Source organism: Bufo gargarizans, chromosome 3 (genome assembly GCF_014858855.1).
Source record: "Bufo gargarizans isolate SCDJY-AF-19 chromosome 3, ASM1485885v1, whole genome shotgun sequence".
NCBI lineage: Eukaryota > Metazoa > Chordata > Amphibia > Anura > Bufonidae > Bufo > Bufo gargarizans.
The window spans coordinates 531,761,753-531,781,771 of record NC_058082.1 but is presented as its reverse complement, the minus strand read 5'-3'; the positions used below and the strand labels follow the sequence as shown (position 1 = coordinate 531,781,771).

General features: G+C 47.1%; 1 protein-coding gene across 3 annotated transcripts in view; it reads left to right on the top strand.

The window, feature by feature from the left end:
- Positions 1-20,019, top strand: part of HASPIN (histone H3 associated protein kinase) — a 134,966-nt gene that overhangs the window by 20,134 nt on the left and 94,813 nt on the right. For 2 of the 3 annotated variants that reach the window (XM_044284042.1, XM_044284043.1), the window contains exons 2-3: positions 16,161-16,356; positions 18,493-18,645. The exons of the other annotated variant lie outside the window; for it this stretch is intronic. In XM_044284042.1, coding sequence (XP_044139977.1) covers positions 16,163-16,356; positions 18,493-18,645 — 347 coding nt within the window. In that variant the 5' untranslated portion in view covers positions 16,161-16,162. The remainder of the gene's footprint in view (positions 1-16,160; positions 16,357-18,492; positions 18,646-20,019) is intronic. 3 annotated transcript variants of the gene reach the window in all.

Below are 20,019 nucleotides of genomic sequence, written 5' to 3'. Positions count from 1 at the left end.
CTAAATGTAACATTCTAACAAACATATATGGTCAACAAGTAAAACCCCTTAGATCAGGATTTCCTAAGTGATCCTTATATGTGAAGCTAATAATGATAAGCTGAGGAGGATTCCTAACCTTTCCAATACTATTGTCGTCTCAAGATCACACAAGTGCTCATGGTCCTTAAAAAACCCCGTCCTACTAAAGTGTTCAATCATAACCTTCTAATTTAACGCTATTATTCCCCATTGGTATCCCATTCGTTCATTGACCAGGTTATAGCACTTGGCTGATCTATTTCTGATTCGGTATACAATATAGAATTGGAACACTGAGTTCTTTGTAAAGTTTCTTTTAACATCTTGTCTCCCTTCTTAATTTCTTTCTTTATATTCCTATGTTTTCCTAATCCTATACATAATAAAATGTGATAACACAGAAATATCACAACAAATATAATAATAATTGGATGGGACCAAGTATTCCCAATGGCTGAACTTTGTTCAGAAGGTCCTGTCCACATATTTACAGATTTCTTCAATTTTCCCCACCACGATGTTCCAGACATGGTATTCCATTCATGTTCTATTTCTGATAATTGTCCTTGATGATTAAATGCAATTTCAGCTTCTTTTACTTGTTCACGTAATATTTTTAAAAGACCTTTTATCCTTTTTAATTACTTCTGTCCACTCATCCCATGAGTGAGATCGAATTGCATTGGAAGGGTTTTCAATTGATTTGTGTTTATGGAAGAAATCTTCCTAAATTCATAGACATGGCTCTGAAATCTCCTTCCAGACAATAGAGACCTCTTGTCAAATTCTCGTAATGTACACCAGAAGAATGGAACGCTACGACCTCTTCTTTCTCAGACATCACTTGTACACAACCTTTGTTTGGACCTACTTGAGTTACCAAATCATGAATTGTGTGAACATTCTCAATCCGTGCATGATTATGGAGACAAGAATGATAAATCGCCTTATCTTTCTCCAGTAAACAGATTATTTTAGAAACAAAGTGTAGACATGAAGAAAGATCCCATAGTTCTATACGAGAACCATCATATGCAAATTCAGTAGATTGCAATTGATAACAAATCACCTGTTTCACACACAGGAATTGCTGGAACGACCATTTGTTCTCTTCCAGCTACTGGAATAATGAGGTCGCTGTACATGTGTCCTCATTACATCCTAACCACGTATTTACCCATAAATCTATGTCTCATCTGAAATGTAATTCAACGGTTAGCGCCATAACCCATACAAAGACTCCCGTCTCTGGAATTATCCTGAATTTGTTCTTCCAGAAAATCCTCAAGATGAAATCCTCTTCTTCTTCGTGATTGAAGTCTCTGTATCATGGTCACTCTTTTTTATCATGAAGGAATTCTGCGAACGTAGTTGTGAACATCATCATCAACAATGACATTCCCATCATGAAACAGCTTTTCCGTTGTAGAATGCATGTTCCATGAAGAATTTCATTCCCTAATGAAGAAAAGCAGTATCATTATTTTGGTACATACAATTTAGCAAATAACATGGGGATAGGCGCTAAAACAAAATAATAATGTCTTTATTAATTGTCTGATTAAGAAATAAGGGGTATCAACCGTCAGTATAATGTGCAAAACTGACTTTAACAATTGTGAAAACACTGATATATACCAAATAGCACCACCATCTGGATTGCCAGTGTAGTCTCACAAGCTACTAGCATAAGGGGCTCATTCCACCACAGGGTTCAAGATGTATATCCCAGGGTGAAAGGTATCGAGGGGATGTATTGGTATAGGAATTTCACCAAACACCACTCCAAAACAGTGAGAGCCAGCGCGCAGACTCTCACTGCACTAATAATCACAGGTGCTGGACTATGGCAGAGCAATAGCAATCACTCCAGGTGGATTAAAGGAGCAATAGTTGCCCTGACATGTCCTTTATTGGCAACAGCTCAACGCGTTTCCATATCGTAATATGTGTATGAGCGTGCTCAGGGACAAGCTTACATATGAACTACTTCCGTCTGATCCCACGCCAACTTATAAGGTGGAATTGTCCTGTATTTTGAACCAAGCCCTTGAGAAGAAACTCATCGATAAGACTGAATTGGCCTTCTTGTTACCTGCACACCCAGTCACTGCGGCCTTTTATTGTCTCCCCAAAGTTCACAAGGGGTATGAACCTCTAAAGGGGAGGCCGATAGTGTCTGGAAACAATTGTTTGACAGCCAATATCAGTACTTATGTTGACACCATCCTGCGTCCATTTGTTAACAGCTTGCCCTCACATGTAAGGGATACTATGGATGTGCTGGGACGCTTGGATGGTGTCCAATGTGACAGTGGTACCTATCTAGCTAGTTTGGATGTGGAGGCGCTCTACAGCTCAATCCCTCATGGATTGGGCTGTGGAGCGATCCTAACATTCCTTCAGCAGAGGGGTGAACAATACAGGGCCCATAATGCCTTTGTAATGGAATTGTTGAGTTTCATACTCACACACAATGTATTTTTGTTTGATGGCTCTATCTTCCACCAGCTCAGGGGGGTCGCAATGGGCAGTCCCTGTGTCCCGACTTTTGCGAACCTCTACCTGGGCTGGTGGGAGAGGGAGGTAGTGTTTTGTGAAGATATGGAGCGATTCACAGACGTTGTCCCCCTCTGGATCAGGTACATCGATGATGTGCTGATCCTATGGGGGGGCGATAGTGATTTGTTCCGTGAATTTGTTGCGGTCCTCAACAATAACACCGTGGGACTTTTTTTCACCTCAGAAATGGATTTGAAGAACATTTCCTTCCTGGATCTGTCCATTTCATTGTCTGCTGATGGGCATATTAGTACCAACGTCTTCAGAAAGCCCACAGCTACCAATAACCTTTTGAAATGGGACAGTGCGCACCCTGTGGCCCTTAGGAGAGGAATCCCTAAGGGCCAATACTTGAGGGTTAGGAGGAATTGTTCTCATCTCAGTGATTTTAGGATGGCTGCTAAAGATCTCCAGCAGAGGTTTCAGTGTCGTGGTTATCCTCAGCAGTGTCTAAAGCAGGCTTACCAGCACTCAATGAGTACCAACAGGGATCGGTTGTTGTCTCCGAAAAAGAGGGACAATAGTGAGAACATCGTGAGGATCATTGGGACTTTTGACGGCGCCCATGACGAGGTGCGCCATGTCCTTAACGAGCACTGGGACATTTTGAAATCCGATCCGGATATTGGTGGGATGATTTCAGCCAACCCTTCAGTCACTTATCGCCGCAACAATAATTTACGTGATATGTTGACACATAGTCTGTACATCAGCCCCCGTCCGCAGTCATGGCTGCGAAACCCACTTACAGGTACGTTTCCTTGTGGATCCTGTAAATTTTGTGGGTTCATTAAAAAATCCAAAAGCTTCACTAACAGCACTGCGGATAAAACGTTCTTCATTAAGTCTTTCCACAATTGCAAGTCAGTTGGTGTTGTGTATTTAATGACATGTGTATGTAAAACCATCAGAGAGCTAAGAAGACGGATTGGGGAGCATATTTTGGATATTACCAATCTCAAAGATACGCCAATTGCTCGTCATGTTCTTGACCTTCACAGGGGGGATACATCATCGGTCAAATTTCAAGTGATCGACTCTGTGAAGCCGTCACCAAGGGGCGGTGATTATGATCGCATATTGTTGCAAAAAGAGGCGAGATGGATTTTTTCTCTGAATACCATCAAACCATCCGGCCTCAATGATGCGATCTCGTACGTCCCGTTTATCTAGTGACCAGGCTGATTTCTTTGTGATACTGTACAATGCACTATGAGAAGTGGATTCATGTGTGTGATCATTGATACAAGTGGCTACACACATGAATCTATGTGTCTGTCCGTTTTTACACACTTCTCTTGGAGTGACTCTCCTTCACTGTATATTACAATAAAGATGTCCATGCTGCGATAAATATATATAAAGCCGCCTTGTAAATTCCTTGCTTTGTTTATGTGGCGCTTGCTGCGCTTTCCCTGTGACTCACCTTGTTCCTCCTTCCTCCAGCCTTTGGTTTGCCTTGTGCCGTGCCTCCTGGCCGGATTGGCTGATTGACGGAGGCGTGTCTAACAGGGCGGGGCTTCACCCTGTAAAGCTCGGCGTTCTGTGGGCCGCTTTGCGGCCATCACAGTGCCGGATTACATGCACACTAGCACGCAGCACCTCAGCCTAGAGGTTGCTAGCTCAGGCAGGATAGTGACTGTTTGTAAAGCTCCGTACCTCACACTAGAGGAAACGGCGCTAGGCAGGGATCTCTATCACTGTTTGTTCGTCCATTACCTCGGTCAGTAAAACAACACTGAGGCTCTGGGCTCTAGTATTAACCTGGTGCACATAGCTCCTGATGAAATGCATCCCCAATGCATGGAAACGCAGCGTTGAGCTGTTGCAAATAAGGGACATGTCAGGGCAACCATTGCTCCTTTAATCCACCTGGAGTGATTGCTATTGCTCTGCCATAGTCCAGCACCTGTGATTATTAGTGCAGTGAGAGTCTGCGCGCTGGCTCTCACTGTTTGGAGTGGTGTTTGGTGAAATTCCCTATACCAATACATCCCCTTGATACCTTTCACCCTGGGATACACATCTTGAACCCTGTGGTGGAATGAGCCCCTTATGCTAGTAGCTTGTGAGACTACACTGGCAATCCAGATGGTGGTGCTATTTGGTATATATCAGTGTTTTCACAATTGTTAAAGTCAGTTTTGCACATTATACTGACGGTTGATACCCCTTATTTCTTAATCAGACAATTAATAAAGACATTATTATTTTGTTTTAGCGCCTATCCCCATGTTATTTGCTCTATTGTACTTATAGGCGTATATTTAATATATCATTTCAATTTATTCCGTACATACAATTTACATTGATTAACATGTACCCACAATTTATGTTGTCTGCGAGTATTCGGTGCTCTTTGAACCAAAATCACTACTTGTCCCATAGTATCAATGATTTCAAAGGGACCTTCCTAATTACTTTCCCAAGGTCCACTCTTCCTGAAGGTCTTAATCATTACCAAGCACCGTTCACAAATTTAGAAGAGTGAGGTGGTATCATGCGTTGCATTTTGGATGCAGCATATGGAAGAATTATACTTAAGTTCTCCTGTAATAACTGTAACCCCCTGGACCTTGCTATTGCATCTTTCTGAGGAGTAGACAAGAATGGTTTGTTTGGGAAAATGAATGGCATTATTCTTCCCGTCATCAATTCTAATGGAGTATATTGTGTCGTAGAGTAAACAGTTCCTCTTATACTCCTCAGTACAAAGGGTACTGCATCAAGCCATGTATTCCCTTTGTCTAATAACAGTTTTGCAATCTTTGTCTTAATTGTTCTGTTCATTCTTTCCACCATGCCTGCAGATTGTGGGTGATAGGATACATGGAACCGTTGTTTTACGCCTAGAATAGCACAAACAGTTTCCATGATTTTACCTGTAAAATGACTTCCTCTGTCGGAGGTAATCATTCTTGGGATCCCCCAAGTACAAAACCCATGATTCACCAATGCCCTCGCTGTAGAGAGCACCATCTTTTCTGACAGGTAAGATCTCTACCCATTGTGAAAATACATCCACCACCACTAATGCATACCTGAGTCCATGTTTACCTGAAGGTAGAGGACCTATGTAGTCTATCTGTAATGTAGACCAAGGACCATCTGCAGGTGCAATTCGTAAAAGTGGAGGCTTTTGTCCTTTAGGTCGCGGGTTGACTTGAGCACAAATGAGACCTGACTGAACAACATCTTGGACAGTCTTCTCCATTTTTTTGTCCCAGTAAAATTTCTTTTTGAGAACTAACAATTTTTTCTGACCCAAATTACCTAAACTCTCATGATTGTATTTGGTGAATTCAATTTGTAAGTGTTTTGGGACAACAGGAGGCAATTCCCCCTTACAGTCATGACACAAAACCCTGTTTTCACAAACAAAGGAGGTTTTGGATCAACCTGAGCAGCAGCAATGGACGAATCCTTCGCTTGTTCTTCTGCAAAAGAGGCAAATGCACGTCTGTTTATGGTAAATGGTAAATCTTTCAAAGATTCAGTTTCTCCCTCAAACCCTCCTGTCATCGCTGCTTCCTTCGCCAATGCATCTGCAGTGTTGTTTCCAATACCTAGCTCATGTTTGCCTTTTCTTATGTGCTTGGACTTTGACTATAGCATAACCATTTGGATTTTTAGTAGCTATCCTAAATACTTTCTGGAGTGTATCACTATGAACCAGGACCTTGTTAGAGGAATCTACAAAACCTCTCTTCTCCCACACTGGTAAATAGTCTGTCAGTGATCTCACGACATATGAGCTGTCACTAGAAATAACCAAGGGACTCTTGTTTTCTTTCTCATCAATTGTCAGTACTGTCTTGGCAGCTTCTAACTCTGCTCTCTGAGCTGAATAGTGTCCTGGCAGCCTGCATATCCCCTCTCCGGGTACCAGTTAGCATAACCTGAATAGTATTCTCCCTCTGAACAGTATCTGGAACCATCTACGAACACTGGTTCATCAACGTTCTCTGAATCTCTTCTGAAGAGAGATGAATTTGGTTCACAATGTCTCTAAGCACTCATGCACTTTCCCTTCATACTGCATTAGTTGAGGAAGTACATACTTGGCCTTGTGATCAATCTCAATTTGCTTTGATGATAAAGACAACAACCAATGTGCAAATCTTTGATGCAACAGACCCGGGATGTTTTTCTCAAGGAGAAGTTTTACTGTGGAGTGAGGAGTCTGCAGAATGATTTTGTTCTGTTGCCTTGACAGCGAAATGAACACCCACCAAATGTTTTGCACAAGTTTCAAACTCTTTTTCCACAGGTGTGAGGAGCTTGGAGAAATAGCCCAAAATCCGCCATTCTGCAAGAGTACAGATGACATAGCCGTGTCCGAGGTATGAACCTGCAAAGCAAAAGGTGCCAGAGGCATAGCCGTTGTCAATGCTGGAGAGGTTTGCATATTTCGCTTTAAATGTTCAAATGCCTTCTGTTGTTCCTCTTCCCATGGTCCAAAAGGGTCATCATCATTATTTTTCAAGAGATCATGTAGAGGCTTAGATTTTTCTGCAAACCCTTCTATGACTTTTCTGGAAAAGTTTACCAGACCCAATAAATGTCTTAGAGCCGTGTGTGATGTTGGAATGGGAAGAGAGGCAATGGTTTCAATCCTTTCTTGAAGAGGCTGTCTCTTTCCTGGACTGTTTAAGGCTACTTTCACACTAGCGTTCGATCGGATCCGTTCTGAACGGATCCGATCATAATAATGCAGACGGAGGCTCCGTTCAGAACGGATCCGTCTGCATTATATTTGCAAAAAAAAGCTAAGTGTGAAAGTAGCCTGAGCGGATCCGTCCAGACTTTTACATTGAAAGTCAATGGGGGACGGATCCGCTTGAAGATTGAGCCATATTGTGGCATCTTCAAACGGATCCGTCCCCATTGACTTACATTGTAAGTCTGGACGGATCCGCACGCCTCCGCACGGCCAGGCGGACACCCGAACGCTGCAAGCAGCTTTCAGGTGTCCGCCTGCGGAGCGGAGCGGAGGCTGAACGCCGCCAGACTGATGCAGTCTGAGCGGATCCGCATCCATTCAGACTGCATCAGGGCTGGACGGAAGCGTTCGGGTCCGCTCGTGAGCCCCTTCAAACGGAGCTCACGAGCGGACAGCCGAACGCTAGTGTGAAACTAGCCTAACACTCCAAGATATCTCACTTCAGTTTGCATCAGCTTGACTTTCTTGGTATTCAATTATAAACCTGCTTCGTGCAACAATGAAAACAATTCCAGGGCTCCAGATGGTGACCAAAATGGTCGCAAATGCGACCTAGAATTGCTAAATCTTGACAAGACTTTGTAGTCTTGTCACCATTTGCGCCTAGACCCGCCGCTGCTCTGCCGCTTTCACATTACTGACATGGCACGCGCTGCTGTCAGCACGTGCCATGTTCTTCTCGACAGCACAGGGAAGAAGGATCCCTGAATTCTGAGACAAATGTAACCCTCTATCCTCAGTGGCTAGAAGAATGTCATCAACCTATTGCAACAGACAATCGGGTCTCGAAACTTTGGACAATACTTTTGCAACTGCCTGATGAAATATGCTGGGTGATAAATGCGCTCCTTGAGGCAATCTGCAAAATACATATTGCTCATCCATTAAAGAAAATGCAAACTTGTATTGACAACTCTTTGCAAGAGGAATGCTGAAAACCCATTGCTGATGTCTACAACAAAGAGAAACGTTGCCTTCGCATTCAGTCGTGCCATCATGTCATGAGTCTCTGCAACAATGGGTGCCACATTTGGGGTATACTTATTCAGCAGTCTTAGGTCCAATAACATTTGGTATGAACCATCAGGCTTCACGGTACACCACAGGGGATTGTTCGTTACTGAATTAGCCTTCCTAATGACACTTTGATCAAGCAGTTCCTGTAGGATCTTAGACATGGGAGCAATTGATTCAGGTGGCAATTTGTACTGCTTTTGGGGAGGAGGATCTCCCTTCCACATTCACAAGTACTTCTCTCATTGTGCCCACCTTATTTCTGAATTGTGCCCACAAAGGAGGAGTACATTGTACAATTCCTTCATCATCACCAGTGTCTGGCCACAAATGTTCTGAAGAAACAACTTCTGTTAAGCTAACAGTCCCAACCTGACTGTATTCAGTGGGATCAATGCCTACAGGCTTAGATCCATCATCATCTTTCCAGATCACCGTATTCCCTAAGTCAATGACCCAGCCCCATTTTTTCATGATGTCCGTTCCTATGATGTTTTCTGCCAAATGTTAATTTTACTTCTCGGATAGCCAGGTATTTCCAAACCAACATTCTGAGCTAAAGTCTCTTTAGTGCCGCTCTTTCCACTAAAACCTACAATTGTACAAACAGGGCCATTTGGAGTTAGTCACGCTTAATTGAGCTCCTGTGGCAATGAGAAATGTCACCTCTTTGCCCTATAAGGATCCCCATTACAAATGGTCTCCCACACTCACCCAATGACACTGGCGCTACTATTTCCAAAGGATGAGAGGTCAGAGTTCGTCCTAGTCACGGGGAAGGTAACAAACCAGTTGTCCCCTCAATCTTATCACCATAAGAATTCCCCTTGTATGTTGTGTTATTCAATGTTAATTCTCTAATCTGTCGTATTAGAGGTGCATACGGTGACGGTGACTGATCCTGCTCCGGAGAAGGAGCTGTCGGCACAAAACCATTTTCTTTCCCTGAATTTTGTGTCTCACTGAAGAATTTCCTACATTGCCATTTTAAATGTCCTATTTTCCCCACAATGATAACAAGTAACTTGTCCTCTGTGAAACGACGCCTTTCCTTTCTGTTTGGAATATTCCCCTTTCGTGGGACGGTTTGGTTTAAAATGACTTGAATCGTTATCTGTTTTTCATCCTTTTTTTTTGGCCTTTACGTTACTTTGTTTCATCGATCTCCTAATCTGATCAGTAAATGTCGCTGCCTCTTGTAGACTAAGCTTCTCTAACGCCAACTCCCTGGAGACTGGATCAAGGTATTTAAATCTTTTCACAAATGACTTTATCGTTGAGGTGGCTTCAGAATCCTCCTCAATTTCCATCACCATTCTAGAAGCCTGTTCAAATTTTATTAAGAATGCAAATGGATCATCCTGTAAAGTTGGCTTTAACATGTCAAGGATTTCAGATGACTATATAAACTTGCCCATCGTTGTGCATTAGTGTGACTACTCACAACTCTAAGCTCCAATTGAGTTATCAGAATAAGGATCAAGTCCGTAATGTAGCGACATGAAGTGAGAGGTAGGCGTGCCGGCGCACTTTGAGCAGGCATTGATATGGTCTGGTGAAAGGCCCGCTCTCGGAAGTGGAGACCCTATAGTGTCTAAGTCCACTGTGCGCTGAGGATTTGACCGGCTCTATTTTCTGCTGCTTCAAGGACTAACAGAACTCCGGCTTAAGTCCCCTTTTCACACTGTTCAGCTTGAACCATCAGGACTGAAATAAACTTTTTTTTATTTATTATTTGATTTGTGTTAAGTCATATGGGAAATTACCTGATGTAACCTCTGTCAATAAGGATAGTTGGTGGAGTAGTATGATTTGATTGCTGGAAGCAATATTGGTTTAGCTATTTGACTTTTGTGGCCCTTCTGCTGGAGGGGTTCGCTCAGGGCTACTCTCTAAAGTCGTGGGTATAACTGAATCCGAGTGCGGTTTAGCTCAACTGTGGAGGAGGCGACTAATTGGTGAGATAAAAGGGTGGTGCTCCTCTGCAGGGGAGACTATTATCTACCCCTCTTATATAGCATTAGGGGAGAAGAATACAAGTTAAAATCTTCACCTCACTTCGGTTTTGAAACATGCCGGCAAAATTACTAAATAGGAAATCGGTGGGGACAGCTTCCCCTAAGGGGGCGGGATAATTAGCCCTATTACTAAGCTTGACAAATTTCTTAAATCTCCCTCACATAAAACAAGACTGGCACATAGAACTCAAGGGGGTAGTGATCCGGGGGAAAATAATCAAGATCAGGACAATGCAGGGTCTTCCTTGGAGAATATGGAAGGCGGAAAACAAAAAGGGGACTCGGATAGCAAAATTGACTGAGCTTCTGGGAGCGTCTCCCACTCCGATGTGGCGCTTGGAGACCTGACTAACAGTCTCATAGTAAGAAAAGACCGGCACTCACTGTAGCTTGAAGAAAAGGAAATCTTTATTGTCACATATAATCCGTGACGCGTTGTGACTCACATCTGGAGCCTTCCTTTGAGGAAGGCTCCAGATGTGAGTCGCAACGCGTCACGGATTATATGTGACAATAAAGATTTCCTTTTCTTCAAGCTACAGTGAGTGCCGGTCTTTTCTTACTATATTTATGAGATCGTGATCTCGGACGCGAGCACCACGCCATTTGTTACGGAGTGCCGGCTGATCATCATTTTCATCACTAACAGTCTCATCAGTTCAATGTGATATCATTAATAAAAGATGAAATGAGTAAGATGAGAGGAAATATAAAAGATCTTCAGGGGTCCTCTCAAGAGATGAAGGAAGGGCTGAGCAACTTAAGTAAAAGAACGGCGCACTTGGAGTCAGAGTGTAAACACTTAAAAGGCAACAGATGTGGAGGATAGATCAAGGAGAGCGAATCTGAGATTTCTCGGGTTGGGTTCTGTTCTCCCTTTCTTGCGCTTGCTGCCTTTGGAACTGAAGGCTATGGATGCAACTCCAGCTGAGGGGAGGGCCCGGGCCGGCCGCAATAATTCCTGTATACGGGTAGGATATGGGGCATAGAGTCCGAGTCTGGAATGTGCGTGGGCTGTCGGACAGAATTAAAAGGTGCATAGTGTTTGTGGTGTAGGCACTTACCTGCAATAGTGGCACTAAGTGAAACACGTGGTACCGTGAGAAAAAAAGAAATCCTGACAAGGAAATGGGCGAAGTATGAGTACCACTCTTTTTTCACTGCTAACTCTCGAGGGGTGAGTGTATACGTCCACAGGAAGGTTGATTTTTATTCCATTGGAGCATAAAATTGATAACAAGGGGAGATTCGTGTTTATACATGGCCAATAGAATGGAACCACCTGCATTCTTGCTTTTATATACACTATTTGCACTATAGAGTATCTCATGCTTGGCCGCCTTCGCCGGCAGTAGGGCTCCATGCCCGATTATAGTTGCTGGGCATTTTATCAATGTGATGTCCCCAGATATAGACAGACTCTCCACGTCCTCTGGTCGGAAAGAACAAAGGGGAAACCTTACTATATAAAGCTTGTCATGAATTGGCGCTTATAGATGTCTGGCGACATTTGTATGGGAATAAGAGCTTTTTCGTGTTTATAGTCGGTCCTGCGAGGCAATGTCCCGGATTGACATAGCCTTCACTACCCCTGATTTCATAGAGTGGAATATATGAACCCTGCGGGGTCTCGGATCATTCTCATTTTGTTGGTGTTTAGGCAGATCAGTCCAACCCACAGATGCGGAATTTCAGGTTGAGCCCCCCCATTGGCTGAGTTTGATGAACAAGAGAATCTCCCGCGAGATAGTAGAATTCTGAAACTTTAATGTTGGTTCCTCTCATATACACTTCATGTGGGATGCACTTAAAGCATTCATTCAAGGTGTGTATGTGGGACAAATAAAGAGGAGAAAAGCCATATTTGCGAAAACGGAAAAACAATTAGAAGATGGGGTAGGGGAGCTAGAAAGGCAGATATTTAGGAATAAAACGAATTTAAAAAAAATGCAAGAACTAAATAAAGCTTGGGAAGATCATAAAAAATATCTTTTTAATAAGGGCCAACAGAGGATTTTCTTTAGTGGCCAGAAATACTTTTGCGAAGCCGGAAAACCGAGCCGGCTGCTCTCCTCCATAATCCAGAATCAGCAAAGTCAGAATAAAATACAAAGTATCAGAGCAAAAAATGGACGGATTCTGACTGATACTGGGGAAGTGGAGAGGGAATTCATTACATTCTTTCTCTGGGACTGGACACGGTATTATAACCCTGGTGGAGAATGAAAGGGCTCTTCTAAATGCCCCAATTCAATTAGGTGAGCTACACGCAGCCCTAGGCTCCATGCAGGGTAACTCCGTCCCCGGCTCAGACGGACTCCCATTTCAGATCTATAGGAGACACGGGGAGGTTCTCCTCCCGCTTCTCTTACGAGTCCTCAATGAGTCTTATTTAGCGGGCTCTCTTCCTAGCTCACTTTCGGAGGCCATTATTGTTCTTATTCCCAAAAAAGATAAAGACTTAAACGACCCAAATTCTTACCACCCAATATCTCTTGAAAACAGATTTTAAGATATGTACAAAAATATTCGCAATCTGACTGAAAAAAAGTGATAGGAAAATGAATCCACCCAGACCAAACTGGATTCATGCCCAATAGATAGGCCCACACTAATATTCATAGCGCTATAACTAATATTCAGGTGGGGGAGGCGAGGACCGCTCCATCCTGTCACTGGACGCCGCGAAGGCCTTTGACAAGGTGGAGCAGAACTTCCTTTGGAGGGGGATGTCTGAAATGAATGTGGGGAAAGAATTCACTCGCTGGATACAGCTATTGTATAATTCCCCTACTGCGTGAAGAAGTATTGCCGGGTCTTGCTCATCCCCATTTGGGCTTCAGCGAGGCACCAGGCAGGGATGCCCCCTCTCTCCTGTTCGCATTATTCCTGGAACCTCTTGCTTGATGAGACAGGATGAACGTATCTCTGGGTTCGGGATTAGAGGTCTTTATGCGGATGATATTCTTATTCATGTTATGAAGGTAATGAATGAGTTTGGTCGCCTTTCTGGTCTTGAGATTAACTGGGCAAAGTCTATCTCCCAATAGGACTTTGCAAAATAGAAAGAAGAATAGAGGAACACGGAGACGTGCTTGTGGCCACAGAGATAAATTACCTCGGGGTAAAGATCAGTGCCCCCGCAGGGGACTTTATCAAACTTAACCTCGCTCCGTTGGAGGATAAAATTAAAACAAAATCGGAGTCTGGCAGAAACTGGCGCTCGGGCAGCGGATAGAATAGCACTTATTAAAATGGCGCTGCTCCTCCAAATTCTATACATTCTATCTGCTTGCCCGATTTGGATCAATGATGCTTATTTTATCATATTGATGGGCTTTTCAATGACCTGATATGGGGCCATAAAAGAGTCCGAATTAGGCAGAGGTTCCTGTGGTTGGCAGAGGGGAGGAATATCAAGGTTACTATATGGCCGCACAAATCCAATGGTGCATGTGCAATACCGAATTAGAAACTATGAGGGGTCCCAGAGAGACAGCGGGGTACCTAGCTACCCGAGGGAAAAGTTACAATCGGTTTGGTATAAAATTAAAAAGGTGTTGGGGATCACACACGGTTTAAGGTTCACCCCACTTTGGCACAATTTTATTTTAAAGGAACTTTATTTTCTTAGTATTAAGAATAAGCATCTCGTAACGTAGTAGATAATAGCTTTACGGATTTCAGCTTTTAAAGGAAAGATGTGAAAACCTCTATATTACAGATTTATAGGCAAATTGGGGCTGGAGGGGGGGGGTCTGGATGTGTATATGTAGATTATACTGGGGGGGTGTCTGGATATGTAGATTATACTGGGGGGGGTCTGGATGTGTATATGTAGATTATATCGGGGGGGGGGGGTGTCTGGATGTGTATATGTAGATTATACCTGGGGGGGGGGGGGTGTCTGGATATGTGTATATGTAGATTATACTGGGGGGGTGTCTGGATGTGTATATGTAGATTATACTGGGGGGGTGTCTGGATGTGTATATGTAGATTATACTGGGGGGGTGTCTGGATGTGTATATGTAGATTATACTGGGGGGGGGGGGGGGTCTGGATGTGTATATGTAGATTATACCAGGGTGTGTGTGTGTGGGGGGGGGGTGTCTGGATGTGTATATGTAGATTATACTGGGGGGGTGTCTGGATATGTAGATTATACTGGGGGGGTCTGGATGTGTATATGTAGATTATACTGGGGGGGTCTGGATGTGTATATGTAGATTATACTGGGGGGGGGGGGTCTGGATGTGTATATGTAGATTATACCAGGGTGTGTGGGGGGGGGGGGGGGGGTGTCTGGATGTGTATATGTAGATTATATCCGGGGGGGGGGGGGGGGTGTCTGGATGTGTATATGTAGATTATACCTGGGGGGGGGGGGGGGTGTCTGGATATGTGTATATGTAGATTATACTGGGGGGGTGTCTGGATGTGTATATGTAGATTATACTGGGGGGGGTCTGGATGTGTATATGTAGATTATACTGGGGGGGGTCTGGATGTGTATATGTAGATTATACTGGGGGGGGTCTGGATGTGTATATGTAGATTATACTGGGGGGGGTCTGGATGTGTATATGTAGATTATACTGGGGGGGGTCTGGATGTGTATATGTAGATTATACTGGGGGGGGTCTGGATGTGTATATGTAGATTATACTGGGGGGGGGTGTCTGGATGTGTCTATGTAGATTATACTGGGGGGGGGGGGGTGTCTGGATGTGTATATGTAGATTATACTGGGGGGGGCGGTGTCTGGATGTGTATATGTAGATTATACTGGGGGGGGGGGTGTCTGGATGTGTATATGTAGATTATACTGGGGGGGTGTCTGGATATGTAGATTATACTGGGGGGGGTCTGGATGTGTATATGTAGATTATACTGGGGGGGTCTGGATGTGTATATGTAGATTATACTGGGGGGGGGGTCTGGATGTGTATATGTAGATTATACCAGGGTGTGTGGGGGGGGGTGTCTGGATGTGTATATGTAGATTATATCGGGGGGGGGGGGGGGTGTCTGGATGTGTATATGTAGATTATACCAGGGTGTGTGGGGGGGGGGGGTGTCTGGATGTGTATATGTAGATTATATCGGGGGGGGGGGGGGGTGTCTGGATGTGTATATGTAGATTATACCTGGGGGGGGGGGGGGGGTGTCTGGATATGTGTATATGTAGATTATACTGGGGGGGGGGTGTCTGGATGTGTATATGTAGATTATACTGGGGGGGGTCTGGATGTGTATATGTAGATTATACTGGGGGGGGGGGTCTGGATGTGTATATGTAGATTATACTGGGGGGGGGTGTCTGGATGTGTCTATGTAGATTATACTGGGGGGGGGGTGTCTGGATGTGTCTATGTAGATTATACTGGGGGGGGGGTGTCTGGATGTGTCTATGTAGATTATACTGGGGGGGGGGGTGTCTGGATGTGTCTATGTAGATTATACTGGGGGGGGCGGTGTCTGGATGTGTATATGTAGATTATACTGGGGGGGGGGGTGTCTGGATGTGTATATGTAGATTATACTGGGGGGGGGTGTCTGGATATGTGTCCATGTAGATTATACTGGGGGAGGGGGGTGTCTGGATATGTGTCTATGTAGATTATACTGGGGGGGGGTTCTGGATATGTGTCTATGTAGATTATACTGGGGGGGGGGTCTGGATATGTGTATATGTAGATTATACTGGGGGGGGGGGGTCTGGATATGTGTCTATGTAGATTATACCGGGGCGGGGGGTCTTTAGGATTTACATGTGTTATGGGGGCGTGCACATTGATGTTTTTCCCTGTCATGCTCAGGTATGGCAGCACGATGTGGGCGTGCTCGGGGTGGTGTTCTAAAGACGTACGCACGGCAGCGTCCTCTGCAGAGGATTGAACCTCAGAATTGGTTTTCTCTTGCGGATCAGCAGCATCTCTTCTCCAGCTCGTCCTCTCACCTTGAGTCTTCATGTGACGCCGTTTCCTGTGAAGACCCCGACTTTTCACCTAAGAGGTGAGCCATGAGCTGTTGCCCTGCGGGGGCAGGGTCGCGTGCCTGGTCACTAAGCAGTGAAACACTGTGTTCAGGCAGGGAAGCAGAGGCTGATCTAGCAGGGGGTGAAGGGAGAAGAGGAAAAGCAACGGCACATCATCACTGGTACACACGGGTCGGGGCAGCGCACATCACTGGTACACACGGGTCGGGGCAGCGCACATCATCGCTGGTACACACGGGCCGGGGCAGCGCACATCCTCACTGGTACACACGGGCCGGGGCAGCGCACATCATCACTGGTACACACGGGCCGGGGCAGCGCACATCATCACTGGTACACACGGGCCGGGGCAGCGCACATCATCGCTGGTACACACGGGCCGGGGCAGCGCACATCGCTGGTACACACGGGCCGGGGCAGCGCACATCATCGCTGGTACACACGGGTCGGGGCAGCGCACATCATCGCTGGTACACACGGGTCGGGGCAGCGCACATCATCGCTGGTACACACGGGCCGGGGCAGCGCACATCATCACTGGTACACACTGGCCGGGGCAGCGCACATCACTGGTACACACGGGCCGGGGCAGCGCACATCCTCGCTGGTACACACGGGCCGGGGCAGCGCACATCATCGCTGGTACACACGGGCCGGGGCAGCGCACATCATCGCTGGTACACACGGGCCGGGGCAGCGCACATCATCGCTGGTACACACGGGCCGGGGCAGCGCACATCATCGCTGGTACACACTGGCCGGGGCAGCGCACATCACTGGTACACACGGGCCGGGGCAGCGCACATCCTCGCTGGTACACACGGGCCGGGGCAGCGCACATCCTCGCTGGTACACACGGGCCGGGGCAGCGCACATCCTCGCTGGTACACACGGGCCGGGGCAGCGCACATCCTCGCTGGTACACACGGGCCGGGGCAGCGCACATCCTCGCTGGTACACACGGGCCGGGGCAGCGCACATCCTCGCTGGTACACACGGGCCGGGGCAGCGCACATCATCGCTGGTACACACGGGCCGGGGCAGCGCACATCATCGCTGGTACACACGGGCCGGGGCAGCGCACATCATCGCTGGTACACACGGGCCGGGGCAGCGCACATCATCGCTGGTACACACGGGCCGGGGCAGCGCACATCATCGCTGGTACACACGGGCCGGGGCAGCGCACATCATCGCTGGTACACACGGGCCGGGGCAGCGCACATCATCGCTGGTACACACGGGCCGGGGCAGCGCACATCATCGCTGGTGCACACGGGCCGGGGCAGCGCACATCATCGCTGGTACACACGGGCCGGGGCAGCGCACATCATCGCTGGTACACACGGGCCGGGGCAGCGCACATCATCGTTGGTACACACGGGCCGGGGCAGCGCACATCATCGTTGGTACACACGGGCCGGGGCAGCGCACTTCATCGCTGGCACACACGGGCCGGGGCAGCGCACATCATCGCTGGTACACACGGGCCGGGGCAGCGCACATCATCGCTGGTACACACGGGCCGGGGCAGCGCACATCCTCGCTGGTACACACGGGCCGGGCAGCGCACATCCTCGCTGGTACACACGGGCCGGGGCAGCGCACATCATCGCTGGTACACACGGGCCGGGGCAGCGCACATCATCGCTGGTACACACGGGCCGGGGCAGCGCACATCATCGCTGGTACACACGGGCCGGGGCAGCGCACATCATCGCTGGTACACACGGGCCGGGGCAGCGCACATCCTCGCTGGCACACACGGGCCGGGGCAGCGCACATCCTCGCTGGCACACACGGGCCGGGGCAGCGCACATCCTCGCTGGCACACACGGGCCGGGGCAGCGCACATCCTCGCTGGCACACACGGGCCGGGGCAGCGCACATCCTCGCTGGCACACACGGGCCGGGGCAGCGCACATCCTCTGCTGGCACACACGGGCCGGGGCAGCGCACATCCTTGCTGGCACACACGGGCCGGGGCAGCGCACATCCTCGCTGGCACACACGGGCCGGGGCAGCGCACATCATCGCTGGCACACACGGGCCGGGGCAGCGCACATCATCGCTGGCACACACGGGCCGGGGCAGCGCACATATTACACCCACCACTTTGTAGGCCTGGTTTTATGCTTCGCTCTGTCTTGTAGGAAGGTGAACCTGTCCCGTAGAAAAGGGAATCGGAGGCCAGAGAGACGGACGCTTCCCAAGAAAAAGAAATCTCTGCAGCCACCAAGGAAGAGCCAGAGGAAGGCGAGCTCCTCCACCCAGTCTAATAGTGGCGAGAAGGAGAACGATGAGTGGTGAGAATGGGCACAGTGCTTCCTTCTAGGGGCTAGGCTTTACTAAAGAGGGATTGAAACATTTCATTATGTCCTGACATAGGCTGCACTACTGAGGAAGACACAGGCTCTGCAGAAAGGGATCAAATCTCAGCACAGAATGAAGCTTCAAGTGCTGCTGATCCAGAAGAGGGTTTCTCACAGTTTCTGTTCAAGGGGATGGGGGAGTGCAACATTGTCCAGAATCAGGGTTACCTTCTCTGTTATAGGCCTCTGCCTGCAGTTACCTTCTCTGTTATAGGCCTCTGCCTGCAGTTACCTTCTCTGTTATAGGCCTCTGCCTGCAGTTACCTTCTCTGTTATAGGCCTCTGCCTGCAGTTACCTTCTCTGTTATAGGCCTCTGCCTGCAGTTACCTTCTCTGTTATAGGCCTCTGCCTGCAGTTACCTTCTCTGTTATAGGCCTCTGCCAGCTGCCTGCAGTTACCTTCTCTGTTATAGGCCTCTGCCAGCTGCCTGCAGTTACCTTCTCTGTTATAGGCCTCTGCCTGCAGTTACCTTCTCTGTTATAGGCCTCTGCCTGCAGTTACCTTCTCTGTTATAGGCCTCTGCCAGCTGCCTGCAGTTACCTTCTCTGTTATAGGCCTCTGCCTGCAGTTACCTTCTCTGTTATAGGCCTCTGCCTGCAGTTACCTTCTCTGTTATAGGCTTCTGCCCGCGGTTATTTTTCCTGTTATAGGCTGCCACCTATTATCTCCTGTGATTCTCTGCTTGCATCGTTGAACTCTGTACCAGCAGAAATGCAGACCATCTGGCGCGCAGCCCCTTGCCTGCCTTGCGCGCTGCCCCTCGCCTGCCTGCCAATTTTTATTTATTTTTTCTCTTTCTAACATTATGCTGAATGTCCAGGGTTAGAGAAACACAGGAACAGCACCACAGCTGTGCATGGGTTGCTTCTTCACATCGGATAGTGGCCGTGCTTGGTATTGCACCTCAGTCCCGTTTACTTGAAAGGAACTGAGCTGCCGAAAGGTCATGTGACTGATCGACGAGGCAGCGCTTGGCCACATCCAGCTGCTTATTGCCAGAGGCTCCATGAATCAGACCTAATACAGAGATCTCTACATTCATTGTTCTAATTGCTCATCCGGTCAGCTCGGGGGGTGGGGGGTGGGTGTCCTTTCTAAGGCAGCGCGCTCATTATCACAGCGTCTAACAAAACATATGACTGGTGGCAGTTGAGGATTTTGTTCACCTTTTTGGGGCAATTTTTTTATTAGTGCATTGTACTCATTATGAGTTAAAAATATATTTTTTGATTTGGTCTTTATTAAAATTATGGAGCCCTTTTCTCTGCACAGGGCCGAGATGCTCGAGTAGTAGGATTAGCATTCCC